The sequence below is a fragment of the Lepus europaeus genome, chromosome 22 (genome assembly GCF_033115175.1).
Source record: "Lepus europaeus isolate LE1 chromosome 22, mLepTim1.pri, whole genome shotgun sequence".
In the NCBI taxonomy this organism is placed as follows: domain Eukaryota; kingdom Metazoa; phylum Chordata; class Mammalia; order Lagomorpha; family Leporidae; genus Lepus; species Lepus europaeus.
Genome location: NC_084848.1, coordinates 27,732,935 through 27,754,998, shown reverse-complemented (window position 1 = coordinate 27,754,998; position 22,064 = coordinate 27,732,935). Strand labels below are relative to the sequence as shown.

At 47.1% G+C, this 22,064-nt stretch overlaps 1 protein-coding gene across 1 annotated transcript in view; it reads right to left on the bottom strand.

The window, feature by feature from the left end:
• Positions 1-22,064, bottom strand: part of HEATR4 (HEAT repeat containing 4) — a 161,138-nt gene that overhangs the window by 17,892 nt on the left and 121,182 nt on the right. The window contains 11 exon segments of the mRNA XM_062181474.1: positions 1,502-1,661; positions 4,044-4,122; positions 4,734-4,923; positions 5,594-5,663; positions 6,144-6,324; positions 8,550-8,668; positions 10,482-10,586; positions 11,560-11,720; positions 12,777-12,953; positions 18,732-18,881; positions 20,282-20,482. Coding sequence (XP_062037458.1) covers positions 1,502-1,661; positions 4,044-4,122; positions 4,734-4,923; positions 5,594-5,663; positions 6,144-6,324; positions 8,550-8,668; positions 10,482-10,586; positions 11,560-11,720; positions 12,777-12,953; positions 18,732-18,881; positions 20,282-20,482 — 1,593 coding nt within the window.

The following is a 22,064-nucleotide window of genomic DNA, read 5'->3' as shown; positions in this document are numbered from 1 at the left end:
GGGGCAGCATGTTAATAGTTGTGATATCGTAGGCTTAGTCAACCAATTTGTAGTAAGCTGGCCTTATGGAAAGGCTAGTGTTCAGTTACTGTCCACTTTCATTTTCTTCTGGCAGTTGGAAGAAACTTCCCCAAATCTGGCAAGTGAATATTCTCATGATTGGTGGAAAAGAGCCTGGTGTACCAGAAAGAGCACTCGACTTGGAATCAGAAGACCTGGGTTTGGGGTGGTGGCTGGTAGGCAGCTGGCTGAATGACCTGAGGCTGCTACTACACCTGGGCACACATTTTGTAAGTATATTTTGGTACAGCTTGATTTCTGCAACTTCATCATACAGGTGGTTGTCTAGCATGCTTTTCACTATATTTAATAGGTTCAGTTATTTGAACTTGAGAACTTTCTTTTTTTTTTTTTTTTTTTTTTTGACAGGCAGAGTGGACAGTGAGAGAGAGAGACAGAGAGAAAGGTCTTCTTTTTGCCGTCGGTTCACCCTCCAATGGCCGCCGCGGTAGGCGCGCTGCGGCCGGCGCACCGTGCCGATCCGATGGCAGGAGCCAGGTGCTTCTCCTGGTCTCCCATGGGGTGCAGGGTCCAAGGACCTGGGCCATCCTCCATTGCACTCCCTGGCCACAGCAGAGAGCTGGCCTGGAAGAGGGGCAACCGCGACAGGATCGGTGCCCTGACCGGGACTAGAACCCGGTGTGCCAGCGCCGCAAGGTGGAGGATTAGCCTAGTGAGCCGCGGCGCCGGCCTGAACTTGAGAACTTTCTAATGTCTTCATTTATTTGAAAACTTTTTTTTTTTTTAAAAAAGGCTCAGACACACACATACACACACAGTTACCTTCCATCTGCTGGTTCAAATGTACATAACAGCCAGGACTGAGCTAGGCTGAAGCCTGGATCTTAATCCAGGTCTCCCATGTGGATAGCAGGGACCCAAGCACTTTAGCCATCAACTGCTGCCTCTTAGGGTGTGCATTAGCAAGAAGTCAAAATCAGAAGCAGAGCTGGGACTGAAACCCAGGGGCTCCAGAATGGCATGCAACTGTCCTGAGTGGCATCTTAGCCACTGTGCCAAATGCCCATTCCATTTTAAAAAATTCACAAAAGCATAGATGTACGTAAAGAAAAATGATAGCTCTCTCTCCAGCTTCACTTTCCAAAGGTAACAACTATTAAATATTTTCTTTTTAAGGTTTTTTGTTGTTGTTATTTTATAAAGCCTTGTATTTTTCTAATTTTTTTGACCCAACTTTTAAATTAGTTCAAATAAAGCTATTATTTTTTTCTTTCTGAGGAACAAAATAGCAAATGAATAAAAACCTGGAAGATTAGGAAGAAAATAATAGAAAGCCCGAACAGATAGTGGCTAAGAGGGGAAGGAAGTAGCCTTCTTTGATTCTTTTCCTACAGGGCTTGCTACTAACTCCTAAAACATCCAGTTCCTGGAACAGGCTTTTTAAGAGTCAAGTTATAGGACACACTTCTAGGAAACCTACCCTGAAAAGCTTCTTGGAGAAAAGTATGAAGTTCCAACGGTTTTTGCCCCTCTTGGGGTTGTGAGTAAACACGTTTTGCTTCTTCCTTCACTTTTCCTATGACCATCTCAATTTTGAGTATTTTTTGTGTCACCAAGTCTTTTTGGCTTAATGTTTTAATCTAGATTAGAACAAACAGTGTTAAAAAATTAATAGCAAATCATCAAAAAGTATTAATAAGTTAACTGTATCCTGCTTATTACTCGCTTAGGTAGTACATAAAGGCCTGAGAGGATTGTGTTCTTATGATACTTATTGAAGATTTTTTTTTGTACCTGTTAATGCAAATGTTACTTTAGCTTTTTGGTCATTGATGAAAGGAGTCTGCTAAGAAATCCTTGCTTAGTGTGAAGTAGGTTTTGTGAATTAACTTTTAAAAAAAAATTATTTCTTTGAAATGTAGAGTGACAGAGAGAAAAAGGGAGGGAGGGAGGGAGAGAGAGATATCCTCATCCTCCATCCACTCGTTCCCTCCCCAAATGGCTGCAACAGCTGGGGCTCGGCCAGGCTGAAGCCAAGAACCAGGCACTCCATCCAGGTCTCCCATGTGGATGGCAGGAATCCATGTACTTGGGCCATCATCTGTTACCTCCCAGGTACATTGGCAGGAAGCTGGATTCGAAGTGCCTACTAACCAGGACTTGAACTGGCACTCCCATTTGGGATGCAGGCATCCCAAGCAGTGGCATAATCCACTGTGCCACAATGCCCACCCCAGTGAATTAATTTTTTTTTTAAGATTTATTTATTTGAAAGAGTTACAGAGAGAGGCAGAGACAGAGAGAGAAGTCTTCCATCCCCTGGTTCACTCCTCAGATGGCCGTAACAGGCAGAGTTGTGCCGATCCGAAGCCAGCAGCCAGGAGCTTCTTCTGAGTCTCCCACATGGGTGCAGGGGCCTAAGGACTTGGGCCATCTTGTACTGCTTTCCCAGGCCATAGCAGAGAACTGGATTGGAAATGGAGCATCCAGGACTTGAACCAGCGCCCATATGGGATGCCGGCGCTTCAGGCCAGGGCTTTAACCCACTGCGCCACACTGCCAGCCCCATGAATTAACTTTTTTTTTTTTTTTTTTTTTTGACAGGCAGAGTGGACAGTGAGAGAGACAGAGAGAAAGGTCTTCCTTTTTGCCGTTGGTTCACCCTCCAATGGCCGCCGCGGCTGGCGCGCTGCGGCTGGCGCACCGAGCTGATCCGATGGCAGGAGCCAGGTGCTTCTCCTGGTCTCCCATGGGGTGCAAGGCCCAAGTACTTGGGCCATCCTCCACTGCACTCCCTGGCCACAGCAGAGAGCTGGCCTGGAAGAGGGGCAACCAGGACAGAATCCGGCACCCCGACTGGGACTAGAACCCGGTGTGCCGGTGCCGCAAGGCGGAGGATTAGCCCAGTGAGCCGTGGCGCCGGCCATGAATTAACTTTTTAAAGTTCGTTTCCCTCTATTCCTTCATTTCATCTCATAGCTTTAAAAATTAGAACAATGAGGGCTGGTGTCATGGCATAGTTGGTTAAGCTGCTGCTATGTGCGATGCCAGGATCCCTTATTGAAGCAGCAATTCCCGTCCTGGCTGCTCTGCTTCAGATCCAGCTCCCTGCTAATGCTCCTGGGAAAGCAGCAGCAGATGGGCCAAGAAGTTGAACCTGCATTCACATCAGATACAGGTGGGGTTCTAGACTTGTGGCTTCAGCCTGGCCCAGCCCTGGCTGTTGTGGCCATTTGGGGAGTGAACCAGCAGATGGAAGATTCTCTCTCTCTCTCTCCAAATAAATTATAAATAAATTTTAAAACAAACAAAAAAAATAGAACAACCCTTTCAGTTAGAGAGTTCCTTGGGTGAAAGCCCAGTTTGGAATTAGGAGAATTAAGAAGGAAAAAACAAGGGTGTCAACTTCAATCTCTCCTTCATGCCTCTGTGCAACAAAAAACAGCAAAACAACTTGGGTGTAGCAGATGGGGGTGGGTGGGAAGGGAAACTATTTCAGAAACAACAGTAAACTCTGATTTTGAGGGCTACTTGATAGGACTAGTAAGATTTTTGTTTTGGTTCCTTTTACTAATGTATTAGGATCTTAATTTGTATTTATTTTCATTTAATTTAAAAGAGAGTGAGAGAGAGAGATATATCTTCCATCTGCTCATTTACTTCCCAGATGCCCGCAACAGCTAGGGCTGGGCCAGACTGAAATCAGGAACCAGGGACTCAGGGTCTCCCACATGGGTGGCAGGGACCCAAGTACTAAAATTGTCACCTGCCTTCTCTCAGGTACATATTAGCAGGCAGCTGGATCTGAAGTGGAGGAGCCAAACAGGCACTCCAGTATGGGAAGTGGGCATCTTAACTGCTGTGCCAAACACCCACCCCACTAGTGGGATTTTAGAATCCAATTACGCATATATGTTTTGTCTTCAAATGGTATGGTACCAGTTTTCGGGTTGAGGAAAAGGGTAAAGGAACTCTTGAGTGCCCTGAGTTTTCTTTTGCAAACATAGTTTACATTTCTTTACCCTGTTCTTGATCTCCTGAAGCATTTCCTGATTGCCTTCGTTTTCTAAGTTGAGTATCTTCATTGCTTGGTAAATTTCCCTGAAAGAAAAGGAGCAGTTCTTAGATTGTTCTGTCCTGTCCTTAGGCAAGAATCCCAAATTCCTGTTCTAATTGCAGTTTTGCTGAGCTCTATCTGCAAAAGTGGTATGATGTTTAAGTTACAAAGATGTTGTGTAGTTTTTGATACATTTGAAGGTACTAAGGTACCATTGAACACCTTTCTGACAGGTACCGTCATCTCATTAATGGTCAACTCCACCCTCTCATGTAGACTATTATCTGTTGGATGACAAAATGGACTCAGAGAGTTTGCGTTCCTCATGCGGGCTCACATTGCTATTGCACGACAGGATGGAATTTAGACCCTGTTTGTACTCTATAGCCCGTTGTCACAATAAATGTCAGTTGAACATATGAATAACTTAAAATCTTCCAGAGTGAGGGAGAGAAAAGGCACATGAACTGCATGGAATTTTTCAATCTCATTTAGGCGTTTTTTTCTGTTACCCACTGGGTAAATAGGTGTATGGCACAGGCAAGCCTTTGCTTTAGGCAGCCTGGAAAGGCAAGGGCATTCACATGTTTAGTGAACAAAGATGGGAGGCTGGTAGCACAAGAAGTCATAGCAGAACTGGAGACTCAGTGCCTACCTTAGAACAGCCTCGTGGTTCTCCAGGAGCAGCACATCTAGGAAAGTGTCCCTAACCCGATCCCCTCGGAGTTTGAGGGCCAGGATGCTACGGCAAGCTTCCAGTCGCACACCTGGTGACTCTTCATAGTGGATAGCCCAGAGCAGGAGATCTGTCAGCTGGGGACTCACTTGCCCGATCTGTCCCAGAGCTGCAGAGATGAGCGGGAAGCATGTTTCACTATCACTGGAGTTGGCTACATGCTAGCATCCAGGAATGAACAGAACGAACCTCGAATGAATGCAGACTGCCTATTTAGGGATGAGATACAGGACAGATAACTTGAAAGACCAGCCTAGTCAAGGCAGGGTAATGGGAAGAAATGGCGTAGTTATTTCACAAGTTTATCTATAGCTAATTCTGCTACAGACATGCCAAAGAGCCAAAGACCATGTGAAAAGAAGCAATGACAAAGATCTTAAAAAGAAACTAAGAAAATTAGCGGGCAGGGTTTTAGTCTATAGCAGTCTTGAGTCTGGTTTGACTTTACAAAGTGCTATAGTTGAAACCTCTAGAGAAAGCAAGATGTATTCAACAGTGGATACCTACTTGGTACATGTCCTTAGAACAGTCCAGGTGGCAGGAACTGTCTTATCTGCCCTTTGCCCTATGAAATTTGACAGAGACCTATACTCAGGAGCCTTTACTGACAACTAAAAGAAGAAAATAATCTTTCCGTTCTCAGGCAAGGAACTTCTGAGAAGCTAAGCTCATTCCCTCCCCTATACTCTATTCCCTAACCAGAGAGTTTCTGGGGATCTTATGTCCTAGCATAGGGGATGGTGTTTAATGCTGAAGAATTGGGGCCTCTACTGTAATACCTCGAATGGCAAAGGCCTTGATTTTCCAGTAAGGATCTCTTTGCATCAGATTCAAGAGGCAGTCCAGCACCTGGGATGGATAAAAGGCAGTGCTAAGTGGGAGAACCAGAAATGGGGACTCCTCATCTCTGAAAGGAGCTATAACTGAAAAGTAACTTTTTATCAATTCTAGTGACAAATGAGCTAGGGCTTGAAGCACCAGCCAGCATACCGTGGATTAGCTAAATTACCTGTTGTGTCTAAACACCTCAATCAGATTTTCCATTAAAAGCATTCAACTGGAGTCGGTCCTGAAGCCCAGCAGCCCCCAGATAATGAGAAGCAGTTAACTGAGGTGAACTTATAGGATGTAGGGGTGTACCCCAGAGTGAAGCCGGGGCTGGCTGGAAGCTGAATAGTCCTAACTGACATGGCCCACATACCCCCTCACTTTTCTGGTTCTGGTCTCGTTCTGTGTAGCACAGAGTAGTGAGTGTACTGTGCACAAACAAGGGAGGGGAAGACCCTCTTGAGGTCAGTCAGGTGAGTTGAGGATGTTTCCCTGACTTACCATCTTATTGCGGATCTGCAGGGCACCAGCCGCCAAACAGGCCGCCTGCCGCACTGCTATGAAGTTGTCAGAGAAGCAGTTCAGGAAGCTGGGTAGGAGCTTGGCGGTCATGAGCCTGAGCCCAGCTACCAGGGAGAGGGCCTCCACGCGCTCCTGAGAATTCCCTTGGCCCAGCTTGACTCTGCAAGGCACAAGCTGGTTTATTTTCCACGCTGAACTCCCACTGTCTCCCTCCCCGACGTCCCCGTGTCCTCAGGATTCACTTGAGTCCCTGTTACCTAGCTGTGCTACGCTCTCAACTGTGTTAAATGACTGCATAAGGAAACTTTATTCAACTTGCACCCTTGTCACAGTCAATGTCTCTTCTGCATTGCCCTCACATGTTCATTTCTGCAATTGGCTCCCAGTCTGGAATGTCTGTGCAGCCCTGCGCATCCTCCATGAAACTTGGCCTTACTCTTCTACCCCATGTGGAGTATTTCTTTCTTATTTTTTTTTTTTTTTTTGCCATAGCGGTTATAGTATATGTCATGTGTTCTAGTTTCTAATATGATATGATATTTTTTAGTTTATTATTATTATTTTTTTGACAGAGTGGATAGTGAGAGAGACAGAGAGAAAGGTCTTCCTTTTTGCCATTGATTCACCCTCCAATGGCTGCTGCTGCCGGCGCACTGCGCTGATCCGAAGCCAGGAGCCAGGTGCTTCTCCTGGTCTCCCATGCGGGTGCAGGGCCCAAGGACTTGGGCCATCCTCCACTGCCTTCCCGGGCCATAGCAGAGAGCTGGCCTGGAAGAGGGGCAACCAGGATAGAATCCGGCGCCCTAACCAGGACTAGAACCCGGTGTGCCGGCGCCGCAAGGTGGAGGATTAGCCTGTTAAGCCACGGCGCCAGCCTTAGTTTATTATTTGAGAGGCAATGAGACAGAGCTCCCACCCAGTGGTTCACTCCCTAAATCCCCACACTGGTTAAGCCTGGGCCAGGCCAAAACCACACACCAAAAACTCAATCCGGGGCTGGGGCTGTGGTGTAGTGGGTAAAGCTGCTACCTGCAGTGCCGGCATCCCATATGGGCGCTGGTTCATGTCCCAGCTGCTCCTCTCCCGAAACAGCTCTCTGCTGTGGCCTAAGAAAGCAGTAGAAGATGGCCAAAATCCTTGGGCCCCTGTACCTGCATGGGAGATCGGGAAGAAATTCCTGGCTCCCGGCTTCAGATCAGCGCAGCTCTGGGCCATTGCGGTCAGTTGGGGAGTGAACCAACGGATGGAAGACCTCTCTCTTTCTCTTCCTCTCCTTCTCTTTGTGCAACTCTGACTTTCAAATAAATAAATAAAAATAAATCTTAAAAAAAAAAAAATGAAGTCAATCCGGGTCTCCTATGTAGATGGGCAACGTCTCAACTACTTGAGCCATCACTTGTTGCCTCCCAGGGTCTGCCTTAGCAGGAAGCTGGAATCGGGAGTGAAGCTGACTCCAGCTCAGGTACTCCAACGTGGAATGCAGCTGTCTTAACCACTGGGCCCAGTTTGGTATTTTTAATTAGACATTTCTGTATCTTCCTTGTGGTATCAGAATTTTGTTATACTTGTGAACTCCCTCAAGTACCTAAAACATTGTCCCACACCTATGAATTCTTTTCCTAGCTGCATTGTTAGTTTCTGGAAAAATGGTCAATTTATGCTAATGCCTAGTTGAATGCTGAGCTCAACAAATGCTGGTTTGCGGGATCCCAGTCCCCTTAAACTTTTTTTTTTTTTTTTTAAGATTTATTTATTTGAGGGGCCAGCACTGTGGTGTAGCAGGTAAAGCTACTGCCTGCGGTGCTGGCATCCTATATGGGCGCCGGTTCGAGTCCCAGGTGTTCCACTTCTGATCCAGTTCTCTTCTATGGCCTGGGAAGGCAGTACAAGATGGCCCAAGTCCTTGGGCCCCTGCACCTATGTGGGAGACCCAAAGGAAGCTACTGGTTCCTGACTTCAGATTGGCGCAGCTCTGGCCATAGCAGCCAATTGGGGAGTGAACCAGAAGATGGAGGATCTCTCTCAGCCGGCGCCGCGGCTCAATAGGCTAATCCTCCGCCTGCGGCGCCGGCACACCAGGTTCTAGTCCTGGTCAGGGTACTGGATTCTGTCCCGGTTGCCCCTCTTCCAGTCCACCTCTCTGCTGTGGCCCGGGAGTGCAGTGGAGGATGGCCCAAGTGCTTGGGCCCTGCACTCGTATGGGAGACCAGGAGAAGCACCTGGCTCCTGGCTTCAGATCAGCGTGGTGCGCCGGCCACGGCGGCCATTAGAAGCTGAACCAATGGCAAAGGAAGACCTTTCTCTCTGTCTCTCTCACTATCCACTCTGCCTGTCAAAAAAAAAAAAACTTCTTAGAAGACTTTCCTCATGTTAACTAGGTCTCACCTGATTGCATCATGCAGCTCTTTCCCAAGGCTCATTTGTCCCAGTGCCTGAGCAGCTGCTTGCCTCACTTCCTTATTCCAATCTTTCCACATCAGCTGGATCAACTTGCACTTCATATCCTATGAACAGGTACAATATTTATATCATTTATTGAATATCAGTTCTGTACTTGGCATTGTGTCGTGTTTTTATCCATCCTTTAGTTTCCCAAACAATCCAGTCAGCAGATGTTATTGCCATTTACACAGGACAAATAGAAGCGCTAAAGAACTTGCCCAAGGTTAACCTGGTGGAGTGCTGAGCCAGGACTGTTTTACAAGCTCATCCTTTAAAGTACTGTATAGTGTTGGGGATGACCTAATCTCCCTGGGAGACAGAAAATTTGAGAGGAATACTTAATGGGGTGACCAACTTAGCAGTTTTCTTGGTTTTCATACTGGAAAGTCCCCTGTTCTGGATGAACCAGCACAGTTGGTCACCCTATACGTATACCTCTGAGGAAAAGAGACAGATTACTAAAGTTTTAGTTGATGACTGTAAATGTGTACAAGCTGTTCTCCCTACCTAAAACATTATTTTTGACCCATTCCTGGTACCTGATGTTTGCCTACTCTAGGATTTAGCTCAAAAAGTATCCTCAGTGAAGTCTCCTCTGCCCCATAGAAGCACAGGCAATACCTGTAACACGTTAGAGCTGTTTCTGTGATAGCTAGGTACAATATTTACCGAGAGAAGACATGTTGTCTTTGCTGCCCCAATACTGGTATAGGGCCCAGCAGTGCCGGAAACTGCTTGCTTGGTGCATAAGTGTAAGAACTCATAGGTATATGCTTCTTAATTGCATCATGAAGTCCAATTCTGACATGAAGGTATCATCTTTACCTCATCCACTGCTACCTATGCATGTCTTTACTTTCAATTGGCAGTTCTGTGTGACAAGTACCACAAAAGGGAATGTGCAAATGAGTCAAATGGTGTTCAAAGGGTACTTTTAAAATGCTCACTCTGATGGAGGTGGCCCAAGGTGGGATTCTGCAGTTCTAACAAGTATCCAGATGGTGCCTGTGGTTCTGGTGCTACAGCACTTGAGACAGAATTAGCCCAGTCCAAAAATACTTTAGGTGTTTGTATTGACTGGCCAGATTTTGTGTTTCCATATCAAAATATGAGGGTCAAGAAATGAAAGTTGTTCACTTCTCATGGGAATTACAGTATTCTAGGCCATTCTGAAGATACCCAATATAGGAAAAGATAGAGTAGAAACAGCATTTGGAAAGTTGACGATGATTTGAAAATAATGGTAAAGGAGGTCAGGGTTTCCCTTGCATGGAATCTTCCTCTTCAATTCTAGCCACATCCAGTACTTCTTCACAGAGCTGTAACTGATACGTCCAGCCCAGGCTAATCTCTCTCTCCCTCTCTGGAAAACTTTTTAGGAAGTACTTACATTTCCTTCTTGTTCTTGAATCATGTGCTTTTGTTAGTCTTGTGGCTCTAACTACAGTGTCAGCTTTTTAAACGCAGGAGCTGTTTTCTATGTGTGTGCTGAACACATAGGGGATCAGGAAAGACACTCATAGAGTTGTGTTGGGTGATTTAAGCTAATGCTTCTTAAACCCCATGGTGAAGGACCAGTTTTGGGGAGGAGAGGCTACAGAGGCAGTATCAAATTACTATAAATGCTTCTAAGCTCTTCCAGCTTTTGTGCTGATTTCATTGTGAATTCATTAGTTTGTGGACTGCCAACACACTGAGAAGCACTGTCATAAGCCATAGAAATAATTCTAGTTTAGGAGTTAAGAGGTAGCAATGTGGGGACAGAGATCTATTTGTAAAAATGGGACACTAGATGGCAGCAAAAAGTGGAAAGGCTCCCTAACCCAGCCTTGCTTAGGCTTTTCCATCCTGGAAGCAAAGAATGAAGCAGCTTACTAAGCAAACGTTTCCACTGATCCGAGAGAACGCCCGGCAGGCCACAATCCGGTCCTTCCACTGGGGGCTATTGAGTTCCACAGCAAGCATGGTGTGTATCAGGGTCTGAGGAAATGGAAGACTTGAATGGAGATTCACAATCACTTTTAGAGATACTAGAACCCTGAAGAAGTTACAACCTATTACGCCATCCAACATAATGTCCTAAGTACACGAGGTGCCCATTTTTAGCAAAGGTAAGAGGGGGAATCACGAAATAGGAACACTCTTCTGTCTAACCCAACTGGATCATAAATCAGGAACAAAATACCAACTTAATCTGAACAGGAAATTCCTGGAGCCTTCCCTTTTTAACTTTATTTTTACCCCCATAATGGTTTGTCTGTTCCTTGATCATTGTGAGTTTCACATTTCTACTGTAAGTAACTAAACACAGTATTCAATGTGAGTTGTTTTCAATGGCAAACTTTGAGCAGAGGCAAATTCTTTTTTTTTTTTCTTTGACAGGCAGAGTAGATAGAGAGAGAGAGACAGAGAGAAAGGTCTTCCTTTTTGCCGCTGGTTCACCCTCCAATGGCCGCTGCGGCCGGCGCATATCGCTGATCCGAAGCCAGGAGCCAGGTGCTTCTCCTGGTCTCCCATGCGGGTGCAGGGCCCAAGGACTTGGGCCATCCTCCACTGCCTTCCCGGGCCATAGCAGAGAGCTGGCCTGGAAGAGGGGCAACCGGGTTAGAATCCGGCGCCCCGACCGGGACTAGAACCCGGTGTGCCGGCGCCACAAGGCGGAGGATTAGCCTGTTAAGCCACGGTGCCGGCCGCAAATTCTACAAGTCATAGCTCTTCTTAGGTTCCATTTGCAACCTGCTTTCCTCACTTTTCTCTGAGCTAGCTATTGTCATTTCTGCCTGCAAACACCACTACATCGAGGTTCACCCACACTTAGTCCGTTTTAGCCACACACTTGAGATCACCCTACTCACAACCACCTGCATTTTGGATTCCTTATATGCACTGACCTCAAATGCCCAATTGTTCCCCGTACTTGGTTTCTTTCTCTAACCCTGTAATGGACACGTACTGTCTTCTCACTGAGATGGCTCAGGAGGATGCAAGCCTGTTCCTCAGTGTCCTCATTCTTCTTGTAAAACAGCTGGTGGAGGATCCTCTTTATCACGCGGTAAGTGGCAGCACCTTCCACAGCCAAGCACTGAGCAGCAGCCCAGCTATCCACAGTATTACCTGCCACAGTGGGGTGAAAAAAGGAGTCCAAAGTGGTGATCTGTTCCCCTTGCCCATGTGAGAACAGCCTGTGGATGGTACCCAAGGCAGCTACCTGCCTGATAATCTCACTTCGCTGTGCTCCACTCAGTCTAGAAATCCAATCCTATACTTAATCCATATTTAAATGGAGCCTATCACGGTTTTAAATATAAACTGAAAATCTCAATGGCTCTTGTTAGGTAACAGCCAGTGGCATTTCTGGCCTTCCTGGGAGGTTCAGTTATTTCTCCCCCTGGAGATTGAGAAGACTGGGGTGGGAGGCCTTCCTCTGATAGGAATATAGCTGTTGAGTGTATGCAGACAGCCAGTTGTCCTGCCAGTTGTCAAGGCAAGGAGAAGTTTATCTCTTGGAAACAGTAGTTAGACACCTTGGGCCTATCACCTGACAGTCCTTCATTAAAAAAAAAATCAGGTTGTATTGAAGAGGACATGGTTTCTAATCAATTGCATCTATGAAAAGCTTAGTCCAGAGACCACTTGGTGGCAGTGTACCTATTTTGTAAAAGAACATAGGATGAACTAATTTCTGAATGTTGTAACATAAAGCCAAACCCAGTGCAGTAGACATCACAGAACATAACAGTGTGGAGGAAGGACAGAAAGCCGGTGGTGAGATGCCTTTTTTTTTTTTTTTTTTTTTTTTAATTTTTGACAGGCAGAGTGGACAGTGAGAGAGAGACAGAGAGAAAGGTCTTCCTTTTGCCGTTGGTTCACCCTCCAATGGCCGCCGCGGTAGCGCGCTGCGGCCGGTGCACCACGCTGTTCCGATGGCAGGAGCCAGGTGCTTCTCCTGGTCTCCCATGGGGTGCAGGGCCCAAGCACTTGGGCCATCCTCCACTGCACTCCCTGGCCACAGCAGAGAGCTGGCCTGGAAGAGGGGCAACCGGGACAGGATCGGTGCCCTGACCGGGACTAGAACCCGGAGTGCCGGCGCCGCAAGGCGGAGGATTAGCCTGTTGAGCCACGGCGCCGGCCGAGATGCCTTTCTTAATCACAGTAATCACAGGGACTTACCCTTCAGAAGGGCAGTCTGCATGATGTTCTGGGCAAGAGGATTATGTGATCGTATGGCATACTGGCATATTGCTGCTGCCATCCGCACATTGGCATTCTTGTCACAAAGAGCAGCTTCCAGCCAGGGCTGTAGAACCTCTGGCAAGTCCTGGATGGTTGGGACTTTCGTAGTCTTGTCTGGGATCAAAAGAGAGCCAGTAAGAGAGTAGCCACTTGCTTTTCTCCCAAATATAGCTTCCATCCCATGGCCATGTGGTGGCCAACCTCGGTCTCAGCTGTGCTTACTGCTACTCAGGTGCTTACTGCTATTTAAATGTAATTACAGTTTACTGAGCCCCTGTAATGGGCAGGCTTTCTGCTCGAGGGTTTAGAGCACACTGCTGGTATGCTGGTTCATAGTTCTTTATCTTCTGGCCTCTAAAGAGCTATATTCAAGCCAAAGAAGAGCGTTTCTAGCTAGGCTATGGTGACCATCACCATTATTTTCGTGATGAAATCCACCTGTTTACCTCATGCAGCTTTATATTTTTAATAATAATAGCAATTGTATTTAGGTAGTGCATTGACATTTATTTACATAATGTTTACACATTCAGTCTTCCAACCCTACTGACTTAGGCAAGGCAGGTATCACTGCAGAACTCACCAGGCAGTCTTTTTTTTTTTTTTTTTTTTTGATAGGCAGAGTGGACAGTGAGAGAGAGAGAGACAGAGAGAAAGGTCCTCCTGTTGCCGTTGGTTCACCCTCCAATGGCCGCCGCGGTAGCGCGCTGCGGCCGGCGCACCGCGCTGGTCCGATGGCAGGAGCCAGGTGCTTCTGGTCTTCCATGGGGTGCAGGGCCCAAGCACCTGGGCCATCCTCCACTGCACTCCCTGGCCACAGCAGAGAGCTGGCCTGGAAGAGGGGCAACCGGGACAGGATCGGTGCCCCGACCGGGACTAGAACCCGGTGTGCCGGCGCCGCAAGGCGGAGGATTAGCCCAGTGAGCCGCGGCGCCGGCCTTTTTTTTTTTTAAGATTTATTTTATTTATTTGAAAGGCAAAGTTACAGAGAGGGGGAGAGAGCGCATGCTTACATCCACTGGTTCACTCCCCAAATGGCCACAAGAACCAGGACTGAGCCAGGCTGAAGCCAGGAGCTTCTTTCAAGTCTCCCACATGGGTACGGGGGCAAAAGCACCTGGGCCATCTTCCACTACCTCCCTGGCACATTAGCAGGGAGCTGAATTGGAAGTGGAGCAGGCTGGCGCCATGGCTTAACAGGCTAATCCTCCGCCTTGCGGCGCCGGCACACCAGGTTCTAGTCCTGGTTGGGGCGCCGGATTCTATCCCGGTTGCCCCTCTTCCAGGCCAGCTCTCTTCTGTGGCCTGGGAAGGCAGTGGAGGATGGCCCAAGTGCTTGGGCCCTGCACCCGCATGGGAGACCAGGAGAAGCACCTGGCTCCTGGCTTCAGATAGGTGCAGCGTGCTGGCTGTAGCAGCCATTTGGGGGGTGAACCAACGGAAATAAGACCTTTTTTTCTCTCTCTCTCTCACTGTCTAACTCTGCCTTATTATTATTTTTTTTTTTGACAGGCAGAGTGGACAGTGAGAGAGAGACAGAGAGAAAGGTCCTCCCTTGCCGTTGGTTCACCCTCCAATGGCCGCCGCGGCAGCGCGCTGAGGCAGGCGCACCGCGCTGATCCGATGGCAGGAGCCAGGCGCTTCTCCTGGTCTCCCACGGGGCGCAGGGCCCAAGCACTTGGGCCATCCTCCACTGCACTCCCTGGCCACAGCAGAGAGCTGGCCTGGAAGAGGGGCAACCGGGACAGGATCGGTGCCCCGACCGGGACCAGAACCCGGTGTGCCAGCGCCGCAAGGCGGAGGATTAGCCTAGTGAGCAGCGGCGCCGGCCTAACTCTGCCTTATTAAAAAAAATTTTTTTTGATTGGTGGCTGGCGCCATGGCGCAGTGGGTTTACGCCCTGGCCTCAAGCGCTGGCATCCCATATGGGTGCCGCTTCTAGTCCCGGCTGCCCCTCTTCCAATCCAGCTCTCTGCTATGGCCTGGGAAAGCAGTAGAAGATGGCCCAAGTCCTTGGGCCCCTGGACCCACGTGGGAGACCCAGAAGAAGCTCCTGGCTCCTGGCTTTGGATCGGCGCAGCTCCGGCCGTTGTGGCCATCTGGGGAGTGAACCAGTGGATAGAAGACCTCTCTCTCTGTCTCTACCTCTCTCTGTAACTCTTTCAAATAAATAAAATAAATCTTTAAAAAAAAAAAAAGATTGATTCATTTATTTAAAGGGCAGAGTTACAGAGAGAGGAGATTTTTGATCAGCTGGTTCACTCCCCAAATGGCTGCAATTGGCAGGCCAGGGCCAAGCCAAAGCCAGGAGCTTCATCGGGGTCTCCCACGTGGGTGCAGGGGCCATTTTCTGCTGCTTTCCCTGGTGCGTGGAGTTTGATCAGAAGTAGAGCATCCGGGACTCCAACCGGAGCTCATAAAGTATACTGATGTTAACAAGTGAAGTAACCCGTGGTGCCACAATGCCAGTCCCAAAATGAAACTTAAAAGCCAGGAACTGTGTAGTTAGTCCCTGCCTTTAAGGTGTTATTTCCCTGTAAACAGACTGTTATGACAGAGTGTGAAGTTTGAGGAAGAAGTGAACCTCTGATGCCACCAGCAGCAAAGAAGGGGGAAATCAGTACAGAGTTCATGTAAAAGTAGAACGTGGTATCTCCACACTTGGAGGGGTGAGTGTCAATGCTGTTTGTCTTTTTGACATTTCATCATGTGAGCCCTGTGTTTTCTTGAACCACCTTCTCAGTAGATTACAGCTGTGGCTCTTATAGGAGGGAAATTTTTTTTTTTTTTTTTAACTTACTTGGAAGGCAGAGTTAGAGAGATCTTACATCTGCTGGTTGACTCTCCAGATGGCCGCAATGTCCAGAGCTGGGCCAGACCACAGTCAGGATCCAGGAGCTTATTCCAGGTCTCCCACATGAGTACAGGGGCCCAAGCACTTGAGCCATCTTCTACTGCTTTCCCAGGTGCATTAGCAGGGAGCTGGGTTGGAAGTGGAGCAGCTGGGATGCAAACTGGTGCCCATATGGGATGCTGGCACTACAGGCAGCAGCTTAACCTACTTGCCATAGCACCAGCCTCAGGAAGGAAATATTTTTAAAAAGATTGATTTATTTGAAAGAGTTATAAAGAGGGACCCATACACACACAGATCTCCCATCCACTGGTTCACTCTCTAAATGGCTTCAGTGGCTGGGGCTGGGCCAGGCCAAAGTCAGGAGCTAGGAACTCCATCCAGGTCTCTCACATGGGCAGCAGAAGCCTAAGCACTTGGGCCATCCTCTGCTGCCTCCCTAGGCACATTAGCAGAAGCTGGACCAGAAGTGAAGCAGTGGAGCTTGAACCAGCACCCATATGGGATGCCAGCATTGCAGGTGGCCGCTTAACCCACTGTCCACAATGCCAGGCCCTGAAAATTTTATTTTTTTAATTGATTACTACTAGTAAAGAAAAAAGCCATGGGCATTTCTTTTTGGAAAGATTATAGACTTGGAAAAAAATGGCAAAATCCATGATTCATTTTACAAAATTTTAGAGTACAAAAGTTGTAAGTAAAACAAAAATCCTGAAAACTATGAATTTCTTTTTTTGGACAGGCAGAGTGGACAGTGAGAGAGAGAGACAGAGAGAAAGGTCTTCCTTTTCCATTGGTTCACCCCCCCCATGGCTGCTGCGGCTGGCGCACCACACTGATTTGAAGCCAGGAGCCAGGTGCTTCTCCTGGTCTCCCATGCGGGTGCAGGGCCCAAGGACTTGGGCCATCCTCCACTGCACTCCCAGGCCACAGAAGAGAGCTGGACTGGAAGAGGAGCAACCGGGACAGAATCTGGCGTCCCGACCGGGACTAGAACCCGGGGTGCTGGCACCGCAGGTGGAGGATTAGCCTATTGAGCCATGGTGCCGGCCGAAAACTATGAATTTCAGGGCTGGCATTGTGGTGGTGTAGCAGGTTAAGCCACTGCCTGTGATGCTTATGAGCACTGGTTCAATTCTCGGCTGTTCCACTTCTGATCCAGCTGTCTGCTAATGTGCCTGAAAGCAAGTCCCTGGGCCCCTGCAACCATGTAGGAGATCCCAGTGAAGCACTTGGCTCCAGCCTGGCCCAACCCTGGCCATTGCAGCTATTTGGGGAGTGAACTAGGAGATGGAAGATCTCTCTCTTGTCTCTCCCTTTCTCGCTTAATTCTGCCTTTCAAATAAATAAATGCATCTGAAAAAAGAAAAAAAACAACTATGGGGGCTTGCGATGTGGCACAGCTGGTTAAGCTTACACCTGTGACACCAGCATCACATATGGGTGCCAGCTAGTCCCACTGCTCCACTTCTGATCCAGCTCCCTGATAGTGCACCTGGGAAAGCAGCAGAAGATAGCCCAAATCCTTGGACCCCTGCCATTCATGTGGGAGACCTGGAAGAAGCTCCTGGCTCCTGACTTCGGCCTAGCCCAGCCCCAGCCATTGTGGCCATCTGAGGAGTGGGCTGGTGGATGGAAGATCTGTCTGTCTCTACTTTTCTCTCTCTCTCTTTCTAACTCTGCCTTTCAAATTAATAAATACATCTGTTTAAAGAAAAAAAGGTGTGAATTTCATTTATGTAGTAAATTCTAAAGCATTAACAAACCCAGCAGACTAATAATATAATCTGGTAGAATTCAAGAATTTAACAGCAGAGTTTGTCAGTAGAGTTTAATCTACCAATTAAAGGGGTAGAACTAGGGACTAGCTTTGTGATGCAGCAGGTTAAGCCACCACTTGCAATGCGGCATACTCTATCAGAGTGCCAGTTTGAGGTCCAAGCTGCTCCACTTCCAATCAAGCTCCCTGGTGATGGCCTGGAAATGCAGGGGGAACATGGCCCAAGTATTTGAGTCCCTGCCACCCATGTGGGAAACCCAGATGGAGTTCTGGACTCCTGGCTTCAACCTGGACTAGTCCTAGGCATTGCAACCATTTGGGGAGTGAACCAGTGGCAGGAATATTTCTCTCTTTCTCTCTATCTCTCTCTGTCACCCTGCCTGTCAAATAAGTCTTAAAAAAATTAAAACTAGAGTATGTCTGATAAAATTCAATACCCATTTTTGTAATAAATAGAAAAGTCCACATATGAAGGAACTTCAAAAAGTTTGTGGAAAAATGGAATTAAAAGGTAAGTTTAGGTATGAAAAATTTTGAAATCTTTAGTTTTCCCATAACACACATTTCCATGAACTTTTTGAAGTGTACTCATAGTTTCTGGATGTAAAGGATGGGTCTCCAGAAGAAGCTCCTGGCTCCTGGCTTCTGCCTGGTCCAGTCCCAGCTGTTGCGGCCAACCTCTCTCTCTGTCTCTACCTATCTCAGTAACTCTTTTAAATAAATAAAATAAATCTTTAAAAAAAAAAAAAAAAAACAGGTCTCAGTGTGGGAAAATGTGAACTCTGCAAGCCTCTGAGCCAACAAAAGGCAATGCTGTGTCCTGAAAAAGCCCTGTCCTGGAAGTCAGGGGTTTTAATCTGCTGTGGATAAGATCTGTATAGTCAGGTCAGTCTCTGGTCTTGGCTTCCACATTGTTTTTTAAAGATTTATTTATTTATTTATTTATTTGATAGGCAGAGTTAGAGAAAAAGAGGAGGAGACAGAAAGTGCTTCTATCTGCTGGTCAACTCCCCAGATGGCTGGGCCAGGAGCTTCTTCTGGGTTTCCTGCATGGGTTTAGGACTCCAAGCACTTGAGACATCCTCCACTGCTTTCCCAGGTGCATCAGCAGGGAGCTGAATTGGAAGTGGAGCAGCTGGAACTTGAACTGGCACGCTGTAGGCAGCGGCTTTACTGGCTATGCTACAGCGTCAGTGATCCCACGTAAGCTCTAACATCCCACCAGATCAGTCGTCCTATGGAGTAGTTTAGTCCTTACTCTCGTCTGTGTCCCCATGACTGGTGACAATCCAGGGCTGTTCCAAAGCAGCTGTGGCACATGTGGCAATGGCTTGGATCCGAATGTCATCATGCATGTCTGTCAAGCTCCTCAGCAAGCTCTCCACTGTCTCATGGTGCCACTCGACGACTGTGTCACAGTGAGGGGAACGAGAAAACTGCCTGGTTAAGGTTAGGTATTGTGCTGCAGGCAGAAGACAGGAAGTACCCTTTCCCTGAGGACAACTGAAGCACAGCATTAGCTTAGAATGGGGGGGCCCAGAGATGGGGTCCTTAGGGATGACCCATGTACCCTCCCAAGTAGTTCCCAGATAAAACGCCCCCAGGCCTATCCTCTATGCTCTCTCTCTGCTTAAACAACTTTGCATTGTAGCCAACTGGAAATTGAAAGGAGCAATAAGACATACTGGTTAAGGTACTTTGTTGTTTGACATAATAGTTGTGGAATTAGTTATTAGCTGTGTGACCTTGGAAAAGTTACTTAGCCTCTGAGATTTCTCATTTGTCATACGAGACTAATACTAGAACTTACCACACTGAGTTACTGAGGGTTAAATGAGTTAAGTAGATCCAGTGTTTAGCAAAATATGCAACAAGATACTGAGGATTCGGTAAATGTTAATTATTGTGATTATCATTGGGTTTCCTTGCTTTTGAGGCTTCAATGTCTCCCTCATTTTAGTTGCTAATTGCTCAGTTTGTAATTAGGATACTTTCATTTCAGTATTCCTACTAAATGTAGGTGCTTCCTGTTCACAGCTCTTACTCAGAATTTCTATCCTTTTTTGGACAACTGGTCAAGTTTATCTAATGAATTGCCCTTCCTTATTCACCATTAACTAAACTGGTCTCTCATGTTCTGATGGCCAGCAGCTCTTGAGTTCTCAAATACTTGTGAGGCCATTATTCTGCCCAGGTATTCAGCCTTTTCTCATAGCTTTGAAAAAAAAAAGTAGACGCATGATAACCCCAACTCCAGAAATATATTTCAGAGGGAGGCTGTTTATATTGCAGTCAAATACAGTTTCTTTTGATGAAGGGTCTTCTTATGAAAAGATGTGTATTGTGAAAAAACTATGTATAGATTTTTCAAAAAATTTTTTGGCACTTCAATAAACTTACCTTTTACATTTTCCCACAAACTCTGGAGTACTCTGCATTCCTCATTGCTTGCAACATTGTAAAACATCGTGCGCCTTTGGGCAGCATATTTGGTCCTTCCCCTCATGCATCATTTACTGAGCATTAAGTTACATAGATCAGCAAGACAGAGTTCCTGCCATGAGGCGTTCTCCGTGGAGTGAATTTCTGCCCATTACTGAAGTAACACCCATGCAGAAGGCATCCAGATGCATGTGTGCCAGCATTCTCCAAACACCCACTGTGTCAAAGGCTCTCTCCTAGTGTAGCCTTGCAGTAAGATTTCACAAAAGAGGATGGATGTTTCAAAGATTGAGAAATACTTGTCCAGAGTGAGACCCACCCCCATCACAGATATATACCAGTATCTCAGGACCCCCCTTCACTCACTTATAGACCAGGCAGTCTTCCATTCCTGCAGCATCCTCTGCAGAGCGATCAGCTCCCAGCTCACATCCACCCTCGATGATCTTGCCTGCTTCTTCGATCTCCTGGTCTGAACGGGCACGTCCTCACCCACCTGCAGCAGCACATCCTTGGCCGGGGTTGGCAAGGCAGTCCAGCGCAGGGCTCCTTTCACAGGCCTACAAGCTGTGCAGTGTGGCAGCGAGAGATCTCACCCCACTGGCCTAGGCCTCACCACAGGGTGCTTCCAGCTAGCATCTCATTCCTAGTCCTCCTAACACCATAGCAAAGCAAAACTCTTGCTAGCAGACTTGTTCATGGTTATATAGGGAACTGGGGATGAGTCCATAGGGAATTATGAAAGGTCCTGACTACAGACATGGGAGGCCATGATGATGGTGAGGGAGAGAGATTATATATATATATATATATATATATATATATATATATATATATATATATATATAAATCTATCATGGCATCTAAGCCCAATAATTTTCCTATTTTTCCCCCAGGTTCTTTTAGCTTCATTTCCTGAGATGAGATGATGTATAAAATGGTTATAAGAAGGTATGTCTATGTCACTATACTTTCCCCAGATCAATCTCAAGTACTGTTTTTTAAAGTTTGATGTGAAAATTCCTACAGCATCAGCTCATTAAATAACCTGTCCTGGGAACAAAGAGGGCAGGGGCCCAGTGTGCCTGGGGCAGAGAATGCCTATGACATAAGTGTGGCAGGGGGCAGAGAATGCCCGTGATGCAAGTGTGGCGGGGGGCAGAGAATGTCCATGACGCAAGTGTGGTGGGGGGCAGAGAATGTCCGTGATGCAAGTGTGGCGGGGGGCAGAGCCTCTGTGAAAGCAGTGGGATCCTTGGAGAATTTTTTTCAGAGGTAGAATTCACACACAATAAGATTCATCCTGTTAAAGTGTACACTTTTTAGTGTATTCAGAGTCCTACCACTATCACCACTATAATTTCAGATTTCCTCACCTGCCCCCAAAAATCCCATACCCATCCTTCCTTCCCTCCCCCCAGCCCCTAGCGACATTAGTCCACTTTCTGTCAGGATCTGTCTGGTCTCATGGAGAGGGCATGCAGAATGGAGCTGGCCTCTGGGGAAGGCAGAGTACTAAAAATAACGCCTTGAGTTTGTGTCACAATGAAAGTCTGCAAAACGTATTCACAAAATCACCTCATCGCAGCCTCGCAGAAGTGCCTTGCTGTCTTGATGATCAGTGTCTGCATTTTAATGAAGCAGAAGAGGACTGACCAAGACCCCGCCCAAGGCGTTGCTGCATTCTAGTGGTGATCCACAACAAAGGAGGAGGGTGAGTGTTGGGGGGGATGTGCCTGCAGTGGTCATCATTAGCACCTCTTCTACCCTAGTGGCTACTGGCTATCCAGGAAGCACTTAGAGACAGAGGTTCAGGGCTGGTGGGATAAACAGCGGGTCACTCCTGCTGTTTGATTCTGTACATCAGGAGACCCATCTGAACAGTGATTCAGCTAGAGAAGAGTAATGGACATAGAGACATGGCTTTTATTTCCTAAACTCATTTCTCTGTCATCTCCCTCTCCTCTACCCTGTTTGTCTTACAGAATGTAGAATGATGTATTTACGAAATGGAAACTTAGAACAAAGGAAGCCCACAGGACCTGAGGCAAGTATAGCCTGACTGTGGAGTGGGAGGCTAGAGCCAGCCCAGGGGAACGGGACAGAATGCTGTGCCAGGAGTTGGATGACTTTCCCTTGGAAGCATTAA